The 24,322-nt window shown below is 43.6% G+C and overlaps 1 protein-coding gene across 1 annotated transcript in view; it reads right to left on the minus strand.

Annotated features, from left to right (window-relative positions):
* Positions 1–24,322, minus strand: part of reln (reelin) — a gene marked incomplete at its 5' end in the record, with an annotated part of 88,407 nt that overhangs the window by 30,235 nt on the left and 33,850 nt on the right. Inside the window, 10 exons of the mRNA XM_079162364.1 lie at positions 231–343; positions 444–595; positions 2,372–2,517; positions 2,764–3,004; positions 3,520–3,628; positions 4,589–4,640; positions 5,484–5,580; positions 5,707–5,785; positions 5,899–5,931; positions 13,497–13,567. Of these exons, the coding sequence (XP_079018490.1) occupies positions 231–343; positions 444–595; positions 2,372–2,517; positions 2,764–3,004; positions 3,520–3,628; positions 4,589–4,640; positions 5,484–5,580; positions 5,707–5,785; positions 5,899–5,931; positions 13,497–13,567 (1,093 nt within the window). The remainder of the gene's footprint in view (positions 1–230; positions 344–443; positions 596–2,371; positions 2,518–2,763; positions 3,005–3,519; positions 3,629–4,588; positions 4,641–5,483; positions 5,581–5,706; positions 5,786–5,898; positions 5,932–13,496; positions 13,568–24,322) is intronic.

A 24,322-nucleotide genomic window follows, 5' to 3' on the forward strand; every position in this document is an offset into this window, starting at 1 on the left:
TACAATCAAAATATCCGAGGAACCTTATAGTAAATATTTCCACCTCGGTAACATGCTGCCATTTCACAAAATGTTTGAACATCATATATGGTAGGACAGTTGGACTAAGAATACAATATAACTGCTATTATAGCAATTTACTGGTATACAGTAAAGTAAGCACCTCAGGCCTAGTATCTATAAGGTTTTGATAGAGTACAAGTACACATTTTTGTGTGTATATGTCTCACCCTGTAAGAAGAGTAAGGAAGGGTGTCGAGGGCCACACGTTCCCTCCTGCCTTCAGACCTTCCAAACAGAATCACGTCGTTCTCATGAGACTCTCCTGGATCACAGTCACCACCTGAACACAAACACGCCATGTTTATGCAATGTTACATACTTGTGTGCAAATCTACCATTGCTTAAGACAAATAAATGGGGAGGGGGGGGGGTTTCCGTACCCATGATGAAGTAGAAGCGAAGGTTTCCATAAGACGTGGTGTCGAGGTAGGGGGTGCACACTCTCCTCCGGCCCTCTTTCTCAAACACTAGTGCCGAGCCCGACTCAATCTCTCCACACTGGGTCCCATAGACGGCTCCCTCTATGTCCCAGCTGGGTAAACAAAACACACAGTGAGGGCAGGTTCAGTAAGTTAAAGAAAATATTTATGGCAAAAAATGTGACATTTATATATTTAAAATAAGGGGTACATGACGTATGTGCCAGTATTTCAACAACATTAATAAGAAAAGAAAAATGTTGAATTTGAAAATTCAAGCAATCATGCCACAAGATGTACTACTCTTGAATAATTAGTAGTGCAACTCATATTTTTCACAGTAAGATGGTTTATGGCCTGAATATAGTTTAAAAGTAACAACAATACATTCTTGAGAGTAAGTTTAGTTAAAGAAGGAAAATAAGCCTGAAAATAACAACGTAATGTGAATATGTAATTTACAGTCAAGTTAATAGAAAAGTAAACAGAGGCGCTTTAAATCCTAAGCACTTAACCTTAGCCAAATACTAACCCCAAATGAGACTTTATTGACCTAGCACACGGAAATCATAGGATGCAAACACCTGCGTTTATAGATTGCCTCTCAGCATTTCCCCCAGGAGTATTACTGAAGTCAGTAAACAGTTGCCATAATTTGCAACTTGCCAGTAAACAAACACACAATGCCAGTAATACAGTATAAATCACCTGCAAGAGGACTTACACATGAAGGACAGGCGCGCGCACACACCCACACACACACACTCACACGCGAGCATACCGACACATATTTCTGCACAGTGGAGAGAGGATCCTCATTAGCAGTGACAGAAGTTAACTCAGTGTGTCAGCCCTCTCCTGTGTTCCTCTACCTCCACTGCCTCTTTCTCTTTCGCTCCCCTTTCCTTTCCTTGTGTCTCTGTCACAGACACTATTGGGTTAAATGACACTTAGTGGAGAGTAGCTTTAACACAAGCAAAAACTCTCCCTGTGTACCTCACACATGTGTCAGCCCATGACGCCTGATAGGTGAGAGATAGCATGCAGTGTAGCCTGTTGGCATGCTGCAGGAAGGTGTGAGGGTGTGGGGCGGCCGTAGAAATACCCTCCTGTTTTAGAGCCTTCTCATTAATGAAACAGCGTACCGACAGACCTGGTGGATGAGGAATGTTAATTACTCTCTGGCAGTAACGCTATCTATCACCTCTCTTCTTTTATCTCTCTGCCTCTTGCAGCGCCTCCGACTGTGTTACCTTGCTGTCTGCTGTCCAGTATGTGTTTGAAAGCAAGAGTGTGTGTGTGTGTGTGTGTGTGTATGTGTCTCACTCTGACCAGATGGACTGCTGTGTCTGTAGCAGTCAGAGGCATGGCATTCACCTGTGTCAGCCCCCATGCTTGACTTAAACTTGTGCAGCACGCTGCATGTCGCATCGCTTGGCATATGACAAGTGACAGGTGTCAAAGCATGTGCACACACACACACACACACACACACACACACACACACACACACACACACACACACACACACACACACACACACAGACACACACACACACACACACACACACACACACACACACACAGAGAAAGACCAGAGCGCTGATATGCTACCAAAAATAATCTCTCTGTGTTAACTCTCTCTTTCCCAGCTATTATATGGCCTGGTGTTACATCATTGCATCAATTATCATCCCAAACTGACCCTACGTTCATTAAGGATAATGTTTTTGTGGGTTTGAGTTGGCTCTGTAAATATATTGTTCTTTTAACTCTTTTAAAAATATTACTGCCTCAGGTCCGGCAACCTGAAAATGTGTATAGAATTTAATTGTAAATGATGCCATAAAGGGGTTGGGGGAAGAAATGAGACCATCATCTTGGCTTACTTCGACGGTGGGCTTTCAAAGTCTTCCTCCCAGTAGCTCCTTCCCTCCTCACGATGCAGGTCGATGTCTCTGGTGGTAGCAAAGCTGTGGCCCACTCCCTCACCACCATGGAAATACAGGGCATTGCCCTCGGACTGACAGGCATGCTGGCAAATAAAAAACACAGGCGTTAACACATGCAACAGTTTACCACTTTTGCAGAGCAGTGTCTTTAATGTGGAAATGTTTTTCCCTTGCTCCTCACGACTATGGTATTTACTCTGCTTCAACATGCAGCAGAGCAAAAGTTGAAAAGCTGTCAGCGAGTTTATTCATTTGACAGATCATTAGGCCATCTATCATATTTCTATGTAAATGAATCCATGTAAATGTACACTGATTCATCTGTGTACCTTGACGGTAGCTCCAGGGAAGAAGAGCCAGTTGGCAGTGTCTGGAGGGTCCAAGTTGTCCTCCATGAGGGTGGCTCTGTGGGCAGCATTGACCAGCAGCACGTTGTCTAGCCCCCAGCAGGACTCATAGCCTTCGGGGCCATGGGGGGCCTCCTGAGACCAGCGGAGACGAACGCCCTCCGCCTTGGATTGATGTGGCAGGGGAAGCAGGTGGATGACGGTGCTGCTGTTGGTCGGGGCTCTGGAGGAGAAAAATATAACACGAGCGTCTTGTGTGAGATGGCTGTGTTTACGTAATTAAGTGCTACATGTTTATGCATTAAATAATTATAGTTAATCATTTAAATGAGGCTGAAATAGCCACATATGGAGAGACACTACTTGTCCTTATGGTGGAGTGAAACAGAGAGAGAAAAAGCAGCTTTCAGAATGAGTCCAAGTGTATTAGTAGTTGATTTATGAGTTGGTTCCTGTGTCCACACAAAAGTATAACTTACTGCAGTTAAATATTGTAGTTAGAAGACTGCATCATTACATTATGCCTCTGAGCTGACTAAACAGAGAGAGGCAGGGATAGAGGGATGAAAAACAGGGGGATCATAGAGAAACAAACAGGAGAGGAATGACAAATTGAGAGGGGGAGGTGTGAATGAGGGAAACATAGAGAGGACGGGTGTTCATAACAGATGGAAGGACTGTGGGATGGACGAGGAAGGAGGAAGAAGAGGAGAGAGAGAGAGAGAGAGAGAGAGAGACCTGATCTTCTCCAGTGTGATCCAGTCATCGGAGGTGTTGGCGTTACCACTTAGGCTGTATGACACAGTGATGCTGGGGTCTGAGTAACTGAACCGGCAGGAGCCTGAGCCTGGGGAATATAAATGCACACAGAGGACAGACATATATGACAGTTAACACTCTTGTTGAGGGAACAGCTTCTGAAAGTGTTAGCTCGTTTCCTTTTTTTTTTTTTTCAACAATTGAATTTCATCAGCAGGGCAATGATCCTTAGTAAGCCCTAAGGGGCAGCCAGGCCGGGCGTGATGGCTTCTTCTGACTGATTGCTCCCACGTTCCCCCTTTAGCCAAGTGGAAAATGATGTCTAAACGGTGTCATGATGGAACTAAGAGATCAGCAGCTTAACAGGGCTGAGAGAAGTATGCAGAAGTGATGGGAGGAGCTGATGTAGGACCAGATACTCTATAGCCATCTGCAGCTTGACACTGTTAGTACATGTGTGTATGTGTGACCATATTATTGTGCGTTTCTGCTTGACAAGTTTGTGTGCGATCAGACTCTTTTTTTGCGCCTTTAAAATGTGGGTTTGTGAGGGTGCTGCGGGAGCTGGTGGGGTCAAAGGTGGCTAATGGACGAAGTAGGCTAACCCCCACATCCCAGCCTTTACTCTCCCCTCCCCTGCTCTCCCCCATCTTCTACACCACCTGACGGTGTGCAGCGTCCACGTCCTGCCGTGCTGGCCCATCCCCACTGAATACAGTCGTGCATTAAACCTGCCACCACTTCATTGCACTGCTCTACTGAACTTCTCCATACACAACACTACCGCATCACAAACTCATATTAATGACCTGCAAACGAGAGCACAGCCAGACAGAACGAGAGATCGGAAAATAGGGAGGGGTGAGAAGGGTTGTCGTTACAGTATGTACTGCAACTGGCAAGAAACAGAACACAACACGGTGATTTCTTGAGGATGACAAAGTGATCTATTGTCCTGGCTGCAAAACACTGTTGCACACAGGGTCTAAGATATTTGAACAGTGTAGTCGTGTATTGTTTGCAATGTGTGTCGAGCTTCAATACTCACCCAGGGCAAACTGCAGGACTGAAGCTGTGCTCGTGTTGAGAGGTACAGTGGTCTGGGGAAGATACACACGGCAGTTTAGGTTATCACCCATAAATAATCTAAATCATAAATCAATATTATTTACTGCACTTAAAGTGTGTTTAACTTAACACCAAGCTGAAAAGCTTTGTTTTGTTGATTTGTTTTCAGGTTAAAAGTTTGAAGTCTGTTGCACCTGTATCCCCAACGAACAATGTTGTAAAGTGTTTTCAACATATTACCACATCTCTGCAGAAGGGTGAGGACTTCAACCCCTGGAGGTGAATATGACATATATAAAACCCAAATAGACTAGAAGTGTGTGTGTGTGTGTGTGTGTGTGTGTGTGTGTGTGTGTGTGTGTGTGTGAGAGAGAGTGTGAGAGAAGCAAAGGATAGGCTGTGTGCACATAAATAGATGTTGTCATTGTCAATGATATTAGATTTGAGATTTGAGACGTTCTTTGTAAACGTTTCTGTGTTTCTGGAAGTGCACGCTTGTGGCACTTGACAGAAGAGCTGCCAGGCAGCGGCATCAAACAATTGGAACAGTGACAAACAAAGCAACTGTTTTTCAGAAAAGTAGATAGACTCATGAGGCACTGAACACGTCTTTGCTGCTGACCGGCTTTTCATCTCTTACAGAAAACTAAACACTCTGAAATCAACTTTGTAAAGATAAATCAACATAAAGTAGACATTTGTGCAGAGCTTATAGAGATGCCGATGTTAAAAACATTAGATTCTACTGTGGTCACAGCTCGTGTGCTGTAATTTACTGTAGCTGTGGCTGTGGCTACCCAGTGGTTGGTTTGCATGTATGGTCAATGGGCCGTAAAATGTACAGCGGTGGCAGTGTGGTTAAACGTGGCAGTTACCAGCTCTCGTTCTCCGAGGGGCTCACAGAAAGTGACCGCTCTGCCATGCATCAGCACACCACACTGCTCTCCCACCTCACAGTTACTGCACTCAGACCTGTGAGGAGAGGAGAGGAGAGGAGAGGAAACTGAGTTATAACAAAAGCAAGTATCAAGGGAGCGCAGATTTAGAAAGTGATTGAACTCTTGGAAATACAAGAAGAGTCAGAACATTTTCACCTACCAGATGCTCGGGTCCAGCTCTCCTTGTAGGTTAGAGTCAAAGTCGTCACGCAGCACAGCGTGTTTTCCATGAAGCTCCACTACACAAAAACACCATATGCTCACAGTTAGGCACAGTCTGTATGATACCTCGTATTTAATGTTGCAATTACCTGTGTGGTTATAGTATCCAAAGAAAAGCACGCCGACTCACCTAGACTAGGTCTCAATGGGGACTCGGTTGGAGCTGAAACAGAAACAGAGAAGAAGAAAGGAAATATTGTGAGTTGTTCTGTAGCAACATCAAGTATGCACAGGTATAGTCTGATGCCAGTCCTGGGCCTCATTGAGTTTAATTTGAGATTGTTTTAGTAGACAGATTGAGAGCTGTGGAAGTGCATGTATGAACCTTCATGTAAATGGATGAACAAAAGTACATGTATAGACTACACCAACTTTTCCTATCAGTGCAGTTTTGCATTAACTGTATGGAAAAAGTGTGTAATAGTCATTACGTGCAGCGAAAAGGGCCCATTTTTAAATCATCTCTGAGTGAAACAAACTTTCTCCGTGTCCTGGCCGGCCACGGCTGCAGTCTCCTGGCTGCTGATGTTAATTCCTTTCAGTAATGAAGGGCCGGGCGGCCATGATTAACGGTTCAATGCCAATTAACCGCCATCCACCCCAGAGGCGCCTGTGTGCTCTAATCTGTGGCCACTGCCTAGCTAACACACTCAACCATCAATCTCTCCCAGGGGATGCACAGCTCCGAGAGGAGGAGGGAGGTGAACGGAGGGGGGTGCAGTGAGTGTTGAGACTTAATGAATCAAACATGGGCTTAATAAAACACACTTGGCTCTGTCACTGAGAACACTGTAGAATACAGTCTGCATCCACATTTTTTTTAAATACCATAAAGTTGCAAAGTACTGTATGAGTTTGACCTTTGTTCTAGAAAAGATGGAGGAGCTGGTGAGGTTTAAAACTTAATAAATCAAACTGAGGACATTTTGATAGGATAGTTTTTTGTTTTTTATTAGCTGATGCACACAGAAAAAAAGAGACAGGAAGGGTGTGATAAATAATGTTTGTTGGATGTCATGTACTTAAACCAAAAGTTGATAATCAAACCTTCCCTTTTGTATATTTAAGATTCAGTTACTTAGAACATAAAGCAAAGTGCCCCTTTGTTTTATCTCGATAAGAACAATTTCAGAGTTTACATCGCTCGAGAATTTGAATTCAAAATTGTTTCGTAATCAGTCCCTGATGGGTTTGGCATTGTGGCTTTAACCTTCATGAACATGTGACCCTTCAATCCCTTTGAGCTTCTTTACTCCGCTCTGGTGGGGTTTTTTTTAAGACAGTCTTACTCCAGACAGAAGAGAAGGATAATCTGCCGCAGTATTCTCCATCCAGGATGAGTCCCACCTGATAAAACACACTAAGATAACACACTCATTCAAAAGTTCCGTTTCAAGTAACTTCAGAGTTTCTTTCAAACCTTGCAGCAGTTTGAAAATTTCCTCTGAGAGAGGGGCTTACATTTGAGAAGCCCACCTAAAACCCCTCATAAACAACGGAACACGAACCAAAAGAGGAGGGATTATCAAAAAAAGATTTCTTACTATCGTAATGGCTCTGCAAATGTCTTTATTTGGAGCTCAAGCTGTAATTTCCTCCCATTGGATCCAAATGCCGGGCACTTAGAGATGGATTTACTATTCACAGAGTGATGGAAAAGTTTCATGCTGACGGCAGAAGTTGGAGTCTTAGTGGCCTGTGTGACAGAGCTGGGCGGTTCAGTGGCTGCGACTGTTGCTGCCGCTCTGGTGGGCCCTGATGCTCAGCTCCATGGCTGGAGCCCGGGCTCGACGATGAAGCCCATTAAAAGCAGATCAAAGGGCCCTCTTACTCCCACTCTGTCTCCCTCGCTCTCTCCCTTCTGCAGCCCTATAATCCTCCAATGTCGGCTGATTCAAAACATGTTTAGAGGAGCTATCAATCCCAGCATGTGCAACTCTCTCATGTTTCTTGTACCCTATTAACATTCCTATTAAACTGTAATAAAAATAAGATGTGCAGTGTTGTGCTAAGTTTACATGAGTATGTGTTCATCTCACATATTCAACCTGAGCGGAGCATGTACTAAAACCTGATTCCTGGTAATCCACCCTCTCAAACTGACATACAGTATTAAATGCGCCGTTGGTATTCTGCTCTCTACAGTCTCTCTCTTAAACAAACCCTTCTAAATCTCTCTCAGTCTTTCTAGTGAGGCCATTTGGCTGGAGAAAGGCCCAAAATAAAAAAAAAATGTTGGGTGGATAATCCCTTCAAGCTTCCAAAAAGGCCTCATTTACAGTTTTCTTTCTCCATGCTTCATCACGCTCTCCTGCTGTCTCTCTCACTTCCCTTCTATTGCAATCTCTCCCTCCTGCCCACCCCTCCATCCGCACCCATTCTGTCTCTCTCTGCCTAACCCTCTGCGCATCGGGAGCAGACAGTGGCGCTCATTTCACTTGGATTAATCCCCTCTCACTTTCTTAAAGACTTCAATTACTGCCCCCTCTATTTGCGGCTCATCTCTGCTAATGCCTGTATCTCCCTGGCCAGGGCTTATACTGACAAGCAAGCAGAGGGACACACACACACACACACACACACACACACACACACACACACACACACACACACACACACACACACACACAGAGATAGAGATGCACACACACACACGCAGACTGCTTTTCCTTCCAGAGCTGACCCAGCCCTCTCTGCTATTTCGCTAATATGCACACGCACACATGTGCACACATATGAAGAGATGCAACAAAAAGGAGGGTATTCTCAAAAAACTACTCCGGGACTAAAATCGGATGGGTGCTGATGAGCAGGGTTGGGGTAATACAAGGGGGGACTAAATGAGCATAAGCTTTGGCAGACATATCGGCACAAAGAGCGCAGGGCACAAGTCATGTTAAATCTTCTCCCCCTCTTCTCTCCATCTTCCTGCTCTAATCTCCTCTCTCTCAGATTTTTCTCCCCACCCTGTAAACTGCACCCGCTCTTCCAATCTCCCTTGTTCTCTTCCCGTTCGCTCTTTTTCCCTTCGTCTGACTCACATCCTCGACGACGTGAACCGCGTTTGAAGTTGAGTTGCTCCCGTCTAACTGGCGGTTGCAATTACAGACTCACCAGGGCGCAGGATGCTGTTGTTTTTCCTTTTACAATGACTAGAAAAGAAATGGTTCTCCAAGGTCAGATAGGAGCCCACTCTCACTCCACACAGCGAAAACCAGGGCCTTTGTGTGGGCTTCAATTGGCATCATTACAATGATCACAGGTGAGTGGAGAGGAGACCAGCAAAGAAGAAAGACTTTTTTCTAATCCCCATTTTACCTTTTCTAGCTGTATTTACAAGTAAAGGTGGAATCCACGGTAAAGACAAGCTTTCTTCACAATAGAGAGACTTAAAGAGTCGAACCAAGAGTCTCAAAACATGAGGACAGGCTTAAGCATGCAGTTTTTAGCTTTATGTGTTTATGTCTTTGATAAACATCTCCTTGCTTTCATTGTATCAGAGAAACACACCGCTATATTCTTACACATGTCACCGTTTGCTTGCTGAAGTCTCGTAATTAAGGTAATTCCAACTAAAATGACACAGACAAAAAAGCAAATGAGGAAAATCTTAACTGAAGATGAACAGAAAGGAAGACTGGGATGAGAGAAAAGAGAAACGCTGGAGAAAAGAGGGCTAGAGGGCAAGAGGAGACGGTCAGGATGCAAGAGGGGAAGAGATATCGACGAGACAGCGAAGTCTCAAGGTTTCTTGCTGGTGAACGATGAGGGATGTCAGGCGAGCCGGCGTTCAGCCAGGCAAGCAGGCTGGCTGGCAGACTGGGTGGGTGGCGAGGAGGTGGAAGAGGGGAGGCCACTCGTCGCTCCTCTGTTGGGCTGTGATCAGGCGTCCCTCAGGGAGCAGTGGCCTCTTTGAGTTATATGTCCCTTTAATAATCCATCTGGGGCGCAGTGCACTCGGCCAGGCCCATAAAGACCTGATTTATTCCCTCACTGGAAATGAGAGGACCTGGCGATGCTGGGCAGAAAGCAGGGACTGCTGTCAGGAGATAGAGCTGATGGACGGCCTGCAGCGCCATTGAACACCCACCACAACCCTCCACCCTCCAGCACAGAGCACCCTTTCGTAGCCCACCCCTACCTCTCCTCATTCTCCACCTTGACTCCTCTCACATGGACTTAATAAGACTTTTTATAGTCGCTCAGTAGGAGCGGAAATGTACTTCTGTTTCATCCTCCTGCCTGTCAGTTCCGATACTTGCAGTCGTTTAAAAGTGTGCCGGTAATTAGCATTTTGCCGCATCATGCTTTAACGCATCTCCAGGAGCCTGTCCAAACAATTTGGCAATGTGCTGATTGGTGCAACGAACTTCTCCGTTGTGCTCTGCATCTCATTTTGGTTGCAGCAGTATTTGGCAGACAACCATTAGTTTTGTCTTTTGAATCAACATGTAAGAACAAAATATGGGTATTTTTCCGTGCTGGTTGTAGAATAAAGTAATAGGGTGTCGATCACAGCAGACTGGGAGAGAAGCTGGAGGGATGAATCGAACATTGAATGAAGGAATGGGGTGAAGAAGAGAACAGCAGAAAGGGGCTGTTAGAGCAGTGTGTCTGGGACCAGGCAACCCCCAACACCGCTAGAGAGATCATTTGACTTACACACACACACACACACACACACACACACACACACATCCAGCCTTTGCTTGTGTCTCAGCAGGATTTTAGGGGCACCAGCGTGGAAACATTACTACAAACACCTGTCTCTGTTAACACTCAGGGAGGCTTTCTGTTACTGAGAGGCAAAGTGCGGCATGTCAGACGTACCACAGTGAGTTAAAGGCTTATACTTCTCCTCTTCTTTCCTTATCCTTAAATCTCCTATTTACATTAGAATTCATATCTCCATCTCTTTATCATGCTAAGCTCAAATTCACACTCCAATGTCACCTTCTATTTCTATCTGCATGGCTAATGTGCCCATTTGTTCTTAAAAGTCTTGATCACCCCTGATTGCCTTCTTATTTGAGCAGCCTGCCCTGTTTCTCTCCATCCCTTCCTTTCTCTTCTCCTCCTTCCCTCCCTCCCTCTACTCCATGGATCATAACCCTGCTTTAGATAGCTTTCATTTCTCCAGCTTTTCAAAGCTTGAGTCTTAAGCATATGAACTTCTGAAGTGGCTTGAGCTGGCCCCCGTATATCTTTTATTCCACTTTGAATGCTAATGCCTAGATTTGAAGTAACTTTGCTCAAAGCAGCTTGCACTCTCTTTGCCACTCTGCTGCTGAATTTGGGACGGTAGCCTATTTGATCCCGCCGGAAGAGAGAAGTCTACAGGCCTCTGCCTCACCCGCCTGCAAGACTGCCTTTGCTGAGGGAACTAATACATATACTATACATGGTTTATGTATAGTTTGTCATCCTTGGCAGTTTCTACTGAGTTGGTTTCTGCATTATCTTCTGAGTTATACAGTTTGGGCTGCACCACACCACAATTTCAAGTTTCATTTTTATGTCAACAGCCCTACACATTCCAGTTGCATGACTGTTGTTATCGGCACAGCTCTTTTGAAGTTGCAGGTTTGGGTTTGGAAAGAGGAAGAGGAACTGACTACGGTGAATTAAGAGTAGAGTGGAGAAAAATGATGCTCGTCCCTGTTTGGAAAATCCACAACAGACCAGAAATAATCAGGCCCATTTCTGTTTACTCCTTTCTCTCATCTCTCCTCTGTCTACCTTCGTCTTCTGCTGCCCATGGCATGTTCATTTCTCATTTGTAATTCAGATTTCCTGGTGTAGTTCAGCAACAGACAGAGCAGAGCCTTATTGGCCGTCAGAGGACTACAAGATCAGCCACCCGCTCACGTCTACTCTTTCCCCACGTTTCTTTTATTAATGATGTTTAATCACCCCATTTCTCCCCCCAACCCTCAAATCACCTGCAATTTATGACCTTTAACTTTCTCATTATATACATATTATATTATACAATATCTTTTCATCTCTTTATCTTTGTCCTTCTATCCTCCCATCTGTCCTTCACCAATTAGACATAAATTGTCATTACCATAATTTTTGGTTTAATATTTTATTGCTCGGCTTTTGCTCAATTTTGTTTTATCTATCTAACCTTTATTTATCCGGGATAGTCCCATTAAGATTACAATCTGTTTTCTGCGGGCGTCCTGGCCAAACAGCAGCAGAAAAGTTTCACGCAGAAAAGTAATAAGAATAACCGACTGACAACAAACAGCAAATTGCATCGAACAATGAATTAGCAGTGTAGTTCAGTAACAGGATATTCAATGTTCAAATAGTCCTTAATCCTGTTTCTTAAATCTTGCATGACTATAAAATTATCTAGTTTAACGTGCCTTTGTAGATAACACAAAGATGAGGGTGCAAAAACTTAAAAAAGCACTTTCACCAAAAATAGTGCAGGTTTTAGGAATGTTTCCATTATCACTGTCACCACTGTCTCTCCCACCTGTCCTACCTCTCACACCTGCACTTTGTCTCTGGAGATTACATTTTTTTCTACATTACCTCACTGTTAGTTTCTCTGTTTGCTCCCATTCACAACGTGTCACCTCCAAGGCCTTGTAAGGTCTAAATCTCTGTTTTCCAGCTCGTCTGCTGTGACTAGTTGTGTGTTCGTGTGATACTGCAGGGCCTTGGCACTGAACAACTAAGTGACTGTTGCAGGCTACAGCTAATTCATTTGCAGAGGGAGAAGACTGGGGCAGTGTGTCAGCGGTGGTGAGAGGATGAGCTCTCGGGCAAGGAGACAGAGGAGAAGAGCCATGTCGCTCTCTCTCTCTGTCACTCTTCCAGGCCTGACTGAGGGCTCTGTGTGCCGTCTTTTCTAAGTGGCATTAGGCCATGAAGTTGAGCACTCTCTTCCTTCCATGTGCTACAGTCAGCGGTCCTGTCTCCAATGACCTGCTGAGGGACATACTTGAAATGAAGAGTCCTCAGAGACACGCCACAGAGGTTATTGTTTTTTTTTCTAAATGAAGACTAAGTATGTCTTCAAGCTGAAATGTTGTCGTTTTCCCCCTGAAACAGTTAGCGAAAAGACCCCGGCAGCAGTTGGTGTACTTCTCCACTTTCAGCATTAAAGTCACTCTTGATCTACAAGGAGGAGTTCTCGAGTGAGGTGGAGGCTTCTTTCCTGTAAACAAGCAATTATACACACTCAGCATGCAGAGTGGGACTACACTGTCTGTCAATAGCTACTTAAGGCTGTCACAGAAAGTGGATGTAAGAAGTGTCTGCCATAAAGCGTAAATCTCCAGCAGAGAGAGAGAGAGAGAGAGAGAGAGACAGAGAGAGAGAGAGAGAGAGGAGTAAAAAAGATGAGTTTAGCATAAGCTGAAATTAAGCTGGCAATATAGGACATCCAAATATCTCTGGCTCTGGCTGCATCATTAGGCAGAAAGAGAGCCAGGAAGTGCAGCAATGCCACTGTCGAGAAGAAGCAGCATATCGACCATAATGTGATAATGTGTCATCCATATTCTGACAATCTGCGCGTATGATGAACAGTAATGAGAGGTGAGAAGGGTGTTCGGAATGTATATATGTCGGTGCACATGTGTGCTTCAACATATATGTCTATCCACATATGAATATCTTCCTGCAAGTGCAGCATCTGAACACGTTTCTTTCATAAAGGGGGAAGAGGGGTGTATACTGTATGTATTCCCTGCTGATGCTACTCACCTCCTTGCTCACAGAGCTGTTGGGCCAGAGCATCCTTGAAAATGATCTGTCCCCGGTGTGTTGCTGTGGCTCTGAGAGAAACAAGAGAGAGGAAGAGAAGGAGAAAAAGAGCATTAACACAAACAGCACTTATGGGAAAGTTAACTAGTCTGTTCTAAATATGTGAAGATCAATCCAGCACAGATGGCGTCATTTCCCACGAAACCAAAATGTGTTAAGGCATCCTCCATAAAAGAGGACATGATGTGACTTTGAGGTAAAAAAAAACAACAAGAAAAAACAATCTGTCAATGCAGATGAGGCAAGGGACCGGCAAACCTGTTGATATGAAGTGCCATTTTTTAAGTTTCTTGTTAATCAGTGCGCCACATCAACGTGAAGATTAAAATTAAGATTAACTGTGATACCACGTCATGCAGCCCTCTCCAACGAATCTGTCATTTGATTCCATCCATATAGGTAACGTGCAACATTATTTATTAAAAGCATTTTCCTCTCCTAACAGGACATTGTAATTTGTATATAGCAGCACTATACAAGACGGTTGTCAGCCTTATGAAAACATCCACATCTGAGTTGAAATTATTGACCCTACCAACCTTTCGCCAATCCCAGATCATCTGGTTTTTATTATATTTATTATTATACAAGCATTGACAGGCACATTTCCTCAACAACATCATTTTGTGTGCTCATATGGTATCAAATAGAGTCTGGGTTATCAAATATCTTCCAATATCATCAGTTCCCTGCACTTCCATACTGCACTCTTGCATGCCAGTGTAAGTCTAACTGTACGTTGCGTGCTGAATGTATGGAATGCAATATGAACTTCCTTCCGGTGGCCATGAAATGAATTATTCATTTGAAAATGGAGAGATCTTTAACAATCTGAGAGGGTGAAATAGCAGGTGCAGTGGTATCTTTTACACAGACACTGAGACATGCTCTGCTGTACTGTGGCCATGTAGAAAGAGATCTACTTTTGCATTAGCCGATTCTAGTAAAGATGGACACTAACAAAGCAGCTCTCAAGACAGAACTGTCGTCCCTAACTATGATAATGATAAAACAACCACAATACTACAACTACTACTAATACTACTATCACTACCACTAATAATAATAATACTAATAACAGCAATAATATAGTAATAATAAGTTGTTATAATGTCAAAAACAGTAGATAATAGTAATAGTTTGAAGTGTGAACAACATGAAAATAAAATCCCATAACTCGGACACAGGGGGGAGATTGAGGTGGAAAGAGTATGGCATAAGCTGCAATTTTCAGAGAGTCCTTGAAATGAGTTATTGGAAGAAAAAAAAACGAAAGTTTTACAGCCCAGAGCCCTTGTAGCTCCTTCTAGTCAGTGGCAGCAGCAAAATGGGTTTTGTAGAGGCCCCATGGAGGAAGGTTCTGTGCAAGGGGAGACAACACTACGTTTTAAGATGGCTAGTAAAATCAGTATTACACAGTCCGACAGTATAACCTGCATTTTCCCCACATGATACACAGAGGGACACAGTGGGTTTGAGGTCAAAAACATAAAGCAGACATGACGTGTTTCCTCACTGACTGCTTGCACTGTTGTCCATAAAGGAGAGGAGAGCAGTTGGAGTCTTGTCTCATCTGTCTGGCTCCCTGACAAAATTCTAATGTTGTAATTTGGCTTTGCTATTAATTATGAACATCATCTGTGGCTTGTAAATCTGAGCAGGCTCATGCTAAAACACACACTGACACAGAGCTATGAGTGCCACCCACATCCAGTGAGAAAGTCCCTTTAAGGAGCACTTGTGGAAATTAAAGGCCTCTTTTCTTGGCCTCTGCCATGTAAGGACACACTTGTGAGACTCACACTGTTGTGTCAGTGCTCAGGGTAGTCCCTGGATCCAGAGGCATTACACAACATTTCCTTTTATCGAAGTCAAACCAATGAAATACAGCTCTGAATAACCTCATTGGGATTTCAAATTCACTGTACGTCAAGCTCTATGGAAGCAATCCAGACAGTTGTATGTGTGCTGTGCCACACCCAGTCAGTATATTTCACGTTACAACACGGACCAAGAAGATGATGAGAAGATTAAAAATGAGCGAAACTTTATACGCAACGTAGTGTGTGCCCGAGTCACTGAGTCCCACATCCATTTTGCAGACTTTCTCCTCCTCCTGCTGCTTCAGTCCTCTTTCCTTCTCTACAGTCTCATGTGGCTTTTGCCTCGTGCCTCCCAACTCCACCCCACCCTGGCCCACCATGCAGACTCAGGCCTTTTATGGGTGCCAAGGCATTTACACGTTCATCCCAGCCCATGAATAATGAATAGGCCACTCATCAATTAGTAAGGAGCTCTTGTGCCTTTGCAGCGCTGGGGAGAAAACATACTTAATTACGCTCATATTTCAGAATTGGGTGAAAACTAATTTGAGTTTGGTATTTATGAATAAAAGATGGCGCGTAACGAACAGCGGGTGGGGATGTAGGAACAAGGCTTTTAAATATTTACCAAACACAGTCTCAGCTCAAGTTCACTAAACAGATTCTGTTAAGTGCCAGGGGACAGGGGGCTCTGTCAAAGAGCACATTTGACCGAACACACATGTTTCTCACACACTAAATACACACACACATCTGTGACACTAAACTTTAATGGCGCAGAGACTCCAGTAAAAGTCCTGCATTCCATTACTTAAGTAATATCAACAAAATGTACTTATTACTCAGAATGGCTCGTCAAAATTATTTTATTAAATATTAGATTTTGGGATTTTCTCATCACTGATGCATAAAGACATTTGAATGTTGTAGCTGGTTGTGGTGGAGCTAGTTTGAACTGTTGGGTAGTTTAATCTGTAACAATGTATCAAATTTGATAAATAAAAAGTTTTGTTGGTAAAATCTTAATCTGAAAAGCAACTGTCTGATAAATGTAGAGGAATAAAAAAGAATACTCAAGTAAAGTAAAGGTACCTCAAAATTATATATAAGTAGAGTACTTCAGTGAATGTACTTAGTTACTATAACACACTATGCAAAAGCTGTGTTGTATTTTTGAGAGAGGTCTTTTTAAAATGCAATTATGCAGAATGAAAATACCAGAAGCACTTGTCTGTTTCTAATTATGTTGTTTTCTTTCCCTCCAATAAATACAAAGGCATCTTCTACACAATGACAGCAGAGATAATTTGAGTGGGAAAGAATGCTTTTCCTTTGAAAGTGTGTGTTTGTGTTTGAGTGGTTTGACTGCGTGTGACTTAATAACGTGTATGTCGTTAAAACAGTAGCCAGGAGAGGGCATTTAGTCTGAGCCGGAGTGTGTGTGATCATCGTAGCGCGACGCCAGCGTCTGTACTGCCATCACACTCCAGTGGCTTCTCAGCGTGTGTCTCTCATTACCGCCTCCACTCTGGGAGCCGCACGCGCCCACGCACACACACACACACACAGACGCACACACACACACACAGACGCACACACATACACACACACACACACACACTACCTGACGCACTCACATGACGAACAGCACTGATACACACACAACATTTATCGAACATCTAAATGTTAATTTGACTTTCTTTGGGGGGGAAAAAAGCAATTAAGGCCCTTAACGTGTTGGTGTTTTTTTTTTTCTTTTTCTCCTCTCTCCAATACTCTGAATCAAACGAGGGATCATTCATCTTGTGAAAATAAGTGTCATCCTCTACCCTCTCATTAGTCTAGAGGAGCAAATCTGAGAGATGGGAAAGAGGGAGGGATTGAGGAAGATGAAGAAAAAGAGGAGGATTGAGTGAGAGGTATGGATACATTGAGGGGGAAGGGAGAGGAGGGGGGTGGGGATTTGGTCAGTGGAGATAGAGATGGGGGTTAGATGGCCTTGTCTTTCAAAGTCCATAATCTGCTGTCAAATAGCGAGGCATACGAGATCCAGTCCACACGGACACAAACGCACACACACACACACACACACACTCCAAGCCACATATGAGCTTTAACATGTATGCAGATGGACAGGCTGTCACTCAAAGAGCTCCCGAAAGGCCCTGGAGTGGGTAATTACCAAGCATGTCTTCCATGTTAGATTACATGTTGCTGTCGGCCATAAGTATCCCTCAGGAGCAAGCTTGATAGTTTCCTGCTAACCACACACACATGCACACACAGCGGGGATGGTTGATTTACCCCAGAGCTGTATACATGCAGATAAATATAGAGACTGCTATCTTAAAGACACAAATATGCACTGAATACTGACCACACAGACCAACCTTTTTTAACTGATTTTATCCAAAGGGTGGTGAAAAATATAATTTCCTCGCTCCACACAAACCACTGCATCTGAGGTTTCTTGGAACACACACATTGCCTCGCTGTTTTTCCCTCGTTAGACAACTCTCTCCCATCCCGGTCTCCTCAAATCCCAATTAAAAGCCAATTTTCCCTCCCAGCTCACTAGGCTTGTTGGTAATCATGATTAATATGAGGAGCTTCAATGGGGTGCAGATCCAGTAGCCAGCACTGATTTGGTGCATTTGGACCTAGCCCTTAAAATAATACACCCTAATTGGTTGATTTATCTTCCGCGTTGAGGACCAGCTGTGGTTATGGCACAGCAATCAAGGACAACGGGTAAAAGAATGGAGCGGCGGGGAAGATGCAGAAGTGAAGACAGGACAATGAGAGTCAGAGGGAAGAATTCACTGCTGAAGAAAATCACTGAGGAGCTTCGATGAAATGTAAAGTAGTTTCTTGATTTCGACCTAGCCTTGATATTTTCACACCAATCAGTGCCTGAAAAGGCGTGGCTGGCTTCTTGGAATCACATTACTCTGTCCCCCTCCCCCCCCCCCCCCCTGACCCTAAATTAATTAATTGAAAAAGGCTCTTGGAGAACATGCAAATTTAATGAAGCTCCACAGAGGAGGGATTTGGGAGTTGTTTGGCAAATTACCTGCTTGTTAGCACAGGGTCATGGAGAGTTATTAGAGAGCTCCAAATACAGCCAGAAGAAGCGCAGTGACTGCTCAGTATACAGCCAGCAGAAGAGCAATTGACCTTGACTACTGTTATAGTTAGTAATAATTAGGGGATTAGGAAAACAACAGCAGATAGGAGTAAATATGTGAGGAAGGAAAGCTGTTAATTTTCTGTTCATTTAGCCCTCAACAACGACTACAAAAATTGATATCTGAGAAAATCAGCCCCTTCAAAACCTTTGTCTTCCTTCCTCACTTTGTCAGCGAGGGTCAGACTAGGACAAGAGGGGGAGAAAGAGAATAATCTACCATATTGACACAGAGTCAACAACAGAGAGATGAATCCCTATAACAAGTCATGTCTGTAATTTATCAGTCATATTTGCAGGAACAGACAGCGCAGAATGTGAACAAATTATTTCTCAAAGAATACATCTGGAGAAGACCCCCTCTCCCCTGAGTATGGTTCATTTTGCTGCATTCATAATCAAGCACCTTCTTTTTCAATCTCCACGCTCTATTTCATCTTAAATTGATAAGGAGGTCAACGTCCCAGCAGGTGGGATGGTGACCTCCTGATGAGAGTCTGCGGTGGTGGTGCAGCGCAGATGTGATGGGAGACAATTTGTGGCAGTATTGATCAGAGCGCTGGTGTGTAATATGGATATATATATATGTGTGTGTGCATGTGTGTCTCTGTGTACACAGGTGTATGTATTTCATTACAGGGGTCATGGACCGTCCCTGGGGAAATAAGACAATATCATGGATGCGGAGACCTTTAGGGTGAACAGCAACAGGAGTCTGTGTTGCGATCTGTTGAGCAGCGCACGGGGTTGCCTCTAAAAGTTAGATTTACTGTTAAATTCTGAAAAAAATGAAACATTTTAAAAGTTTAGGAGAAGTTAAAAAAGCGGGGGAATATGAGAGATATAAGAGTTGCTGTCTATGAACGTGTGATATATGAAAATTGGAATTATATGGGTGGGCCGTGTCATATTTGTAGCTCTGGTCGGTTTGTGGAGAAAAAAAGTGGACTGGATTTATGTGCTCTGTCATGCTTCACATTTCTACCTCATATTTCTATATCTACAATGCCAAAATGCGATCACCTTGAACCAATCATTCATGTTCCCTGGCCCGCTGTCTCCAGTGAATATGTCCCACAGCCACAGGCTACTGTGGAGCTTTAATGATGAGGGGAGCTCATTAACCAGTGATTTTATGTTAAAACGGAGAAGATTGACTTGAAAAATAGGAAATCAATGGAGAAGACTAATGCTCGGAGAATTGAGGCGCCGGGGGAGATAGGTCATCTGTCAGCCTGATGTCTGAACTCTGACCTTTCACCTCTGATTAATATAACAAGCTGTCTGTCAGAATCACCAGCCTGCATGGGCATAAGGACACATTATTGTCATGAAATGCAAAGGTCAAAAGGTCCAAGTTTAATTAATCACTTTATTTATGATTGAATTGTCATATTTCCAAAAAGGACACATACACCTGAAGCTATTGTGAGAGAATACATATTAACTGTTCTCATGGCCCTGAATGCTCTCTAGTTGGTGGGCTGTGACTCCTTAGCAGCATGGATGACGGCTGCCTGCTACGAGTTGTCAACGCACACGGAGTCATATTGACTGAGAGCGATGCGCTCTGTACAAAAGCAGCCAAACCGGGCTGTGTTCACATGCAGCAGTGGACTGTAGGAAGCCACGTACTATGCATTACCGTAGTGTGCATCTCACAAACGTCATGCTCACACAGACCTGCCGACTTTGAACAGATGGCAGTATCAACAACACAACAACAGTCGGCATAATTACGGCACAGGAACCATTCCTTTTTAATTACAGCTAACAAGACAAGAGAGTGTTTGAGTGCCAACCTCCTCTTCCTCACTCTATTTGGATTTCTCCTCCTAATTGCTCCTACAAGTGGCTTCAAACGGTCTAGGACTCCACACAGGAACCAAAGGTAGCAGAGACGTAGACAAAGAACAAATAGTAATAGTAGTAGTAAATAAGTATTTGCAAACAAATGCACATAAACACACTAAAGCATGGCATGCAATGACATAAAGGAACAGTGTGCCATTAGATACGCAGACAGATGTCTCCTCAGGGGAACATTTGGGGAAGGAGAATCACATTAATTAAAGCAATCTCCAACCAGGCAACTTTCTTAGTCTCACAGGGGGACAGTACAAAACACTAGAGCTCAAAAACACATCACACACACACAGACACACACACACATGCATGTGTGTATGCAAATACACCCATATAAACCCAGGTAGCACCCATCCACAAGAAAGACTTTTATACAGTGCTAAGAGTTGTTGAATATGTTTCTCTGAAGGTAGCTGTTGTAACAAATAAAATCCCATGGACGCATGGACCCAGACACACTCGCACACACACTCGCACACACACACACACACACACACACACTACGCTGACTGCCTTGGGGCTGTAAGTGAAGCAGAATAAAGGCAAAGAAAGGACGAGACACACCAGTGCATCTGTGCATTCGCCAGAGGAAGCTATTAACCATTCTCACCTCTGCTAAGTGCAGCAAAGCATTCAGTAGATTGTGTAGTGGCGTGGACTGTCTGTCTGAGCAGGAAGAATAAAAAGTGGGGCACAACTGTGTTTTATGCAATCATTAAAGCCTGAGTTAGTTTTTTAAAATGTTGTATGTAAGAAAAGGTTTGATCCGGGCCCACAGCTTCACTGTGATAGCTGCAGGTTTAACTTCTGAGTGTATCAAATTAGGGCAGCAACTAATGATCACTTTTATTACAGATTAATTCATTGGCTGTTATTCTTTAATTAATCATTTAATTCATTGTTAAGTTTGTAAAATGTCAGAAAATATCAATAAAATTGCTCATTACAATCTCCGATCTAAAGGCAACATGTTCATGTTGTTCAATATCTTTGAACAACAACTAACATCTTCAATTAACAGTGATATGAAACAGAGAAACAGCTTGTTGGTGTATTTAAGCGGATGGAACCTTGCTGATTCATTTTCTGTTGATCGCTTAGGTTGAGTTTGAATTGTTTTGTTGGTGTTTACTTATGTATGTACGTGTGTGTGTGTGTGTGTGTGTGTGTGTGTGTGTGTGTGTGTGTGTGTGTGTGTGTCCTCCCCGTTCCTTCGCTTCCTCTGCTCTCCTCGTCTTCCAAGGCCTCCCCTTCTCTTTAGGTGGCAATTTACAGCCCCCCAGAAAATGAGTTCTTCTGGATGCCAACGCCACTGCACTCTATCACACTCCCGCTAGTGATCTGTTACCAGGAACACTCCCACAATATCGCCCATAAAACTCCTCACAGGCCCTATATTAATGCAGTGGCGGACCAGCTCCAGCCCGGTGAAGGACATAGGATGTCTGCGCCGCCTTTAATTTAAACACTCATGGACACTGCCCGTGGAAAATGGTCCGTGTATCAATCAGGGCAGGAATACTATGAGCAAGGGCAGGACAATACATTTGCATTTTGTATGGTCAAGACGAATGTCCTTTCACTTACACCGATATTTTTAATACCTTAATAACTTCTTAGGTGATAATTTATAATAAAAAAAACAAACAAGAAGAAAATATGACAGGGAACAAAATTGAGAGTTGTCTGATCACATGTCGACCTCAAGAGGAATAATACTGAGATATCAGCGCTGGAAAAAAATAATATAGCACCCAACGTGGCCCTGGCTTTGGTCACAAGGGCCTCTCCTGTTGAATTCCTCCCGGTGTCAGGTCACTGAACCCTACTAGTGGAGACGGGAGCTGTGAACTGGAACAGGGTGCAGTAAGTGTGTTTGGGGGTGTTTGAAAGGAGCAGTCTCCCGCCAGCTGGAGTGTGACTGGCTGACTTTGATAAGGTCAGCCGCAGGGGCCCCTATTGTCATACAGTCGTGGCCCCCTGCCAGCCACACTGTCACCAGCACTGGCACACTGCCGCTCCATGGTTTACACTCGCAAGCAAACACACAGCACACGCATGGACGGCACACAAATACTGAGGAAACACACAATCCTCGTAAGCTGACACACGCTCAACAGTAAATGTGTTTGCTGGCAGACAAAAAAGCCAGTAAATCTGTTTGGCTCTGTGGATATTGTGTAAATGGCAGCTCCACTTCAACAAATTCCCCAGCTGAATCCCTTTCTGTCAGTCTGTCCATAAAAGTCTTTGTCTGATAGTCTATCGTTTCCCTCCAGAAATTCATTGAGGAATTTTTACGAGTACTGCCAAAATGTTGAGTTTAGTTGTTTTATTTTTATGAAACATTGATGTGCAATTTGCAACGTCTTTCAAATCTTGAAAGAGGATGACTGGTAATACAAAAAAAATAATAAATAAGGGATTAGTTTGCAGTCTGATTTGGCTATCCAAGCATTACAATTATATGATGATAACAATGATTCATTTCAGATTTCATTTTAAAAACACACTTATACTTAAATACGATACGTATGTGGGGGAATTTCTCAAAGAGTTTTGTAATGTGCTGCTGTGCTGCTGTGCTGCTGTGACTTTGCATGGGCAGAGTTACTGGAGTCCTCCCTTTTCCTCTACACTTCTCCAGCAACAGCTGCTAATTGCATTTTGACTAATTATCAGCTTGAGGCTGTAAATCACCAGCAAAGAGAACTAGAGGGAAAGACAGTTAGAGGATGTTTCCAACAGATAGAGATGGAGAAAATGATGAACAGCACGAAAAAAACGAAGGGGGGGATGAAAATGAAAAAAAGGGAAAGACCGAGGCTGTTCTCAAATGTGTGAAGCTCGATCTTTTCCAACTTGGGCCCATCAAACAACATGTAAGCTTCAGGTGAACACAGCAAGTCAATCCCCACTTATGCTTTTCTCTCGGATGGTGGCACTTTGATATTAGCTGAGCTGTGGAATTATGACAAGGAAACGTTTGGAGCTTTTATACTTTGTGTGGGGTTTCTCCTCGTGGCAATCAAATAATTCTCCCAAACTGTAGGGGGCAGTGTATCGAAAACGCATGTCTACAGGATGGTTCCCACCCACCCGTGGTTAGAAAATGACACTTATAGATGCATCAAGCATGAATCAGGCATACCGTGTGCACAAACAGACAGATAGAAAGCATATTAACCTCTGCAGTATCCCTTTAGTTTGATGCAATCTGCAACTTGACCTCTAGATGCCACTAAATCCTACACACTGCTCCTTTAAGACCCTAAAAGAAGGCATTGCTCCTAACTAATGCGTATGTGTAATGCCACAGAAGAAGAGCATCATGTGAACCAAAGTTTTTCTATAAAGTGAGTGTGTGTGTGTGTGTGTGTGTGTGTGTGTGTGTGTGTGTGTGTGTGTGTGTGTGTTTGTATCACACCCATCCTCAGGGAATGGGTGGATCTGTTCAACCACTCACATATTTTCCAATGAGATGAGGAACCAAGCCCATTGAATGAGAGGATGGGGATATTTCCCTTAATTGTCAGCAGGGTAAACACACACGCATTCACACCTACCACCGCACAGGCCATGTCACGCAAGGTAGTACTATCACACACATGTGTGTCCCCAGTTTAACCTCTTTCCAGTCATTATGCATGCTTTGTCTGCATGAGAGGATGGCCTTTTCACATTCTTTCCGTGGCTCTGACAGAGAAAACAACGCCCATGATGTCAGCTGATAAACCTCACTCAGGCTTACTGGGTCAATATGCAGCCACACAACATTAACGGATATTTTCATAACAGTTAACGACTTCCATGTCTGAGTAAGGCACGGGACAGCTGTTAAGGTCCTAGCCGGCATCTCATCTACTCATCTGTGTTATTCTCCCTTAGCC

This window comes from Pholis gunnellus (genome assembly GCF_910591455.1).
Source record: "Pholis gunnellus genome assembly, chromosome: 7".
Classification (NCBI taxonomy): domain Eukaryota; kingdom Metazoa; phylum Chordata; class Actinopteri; order Perciformes; family Pholidae; genus Pholis; species Pholis gunnellus.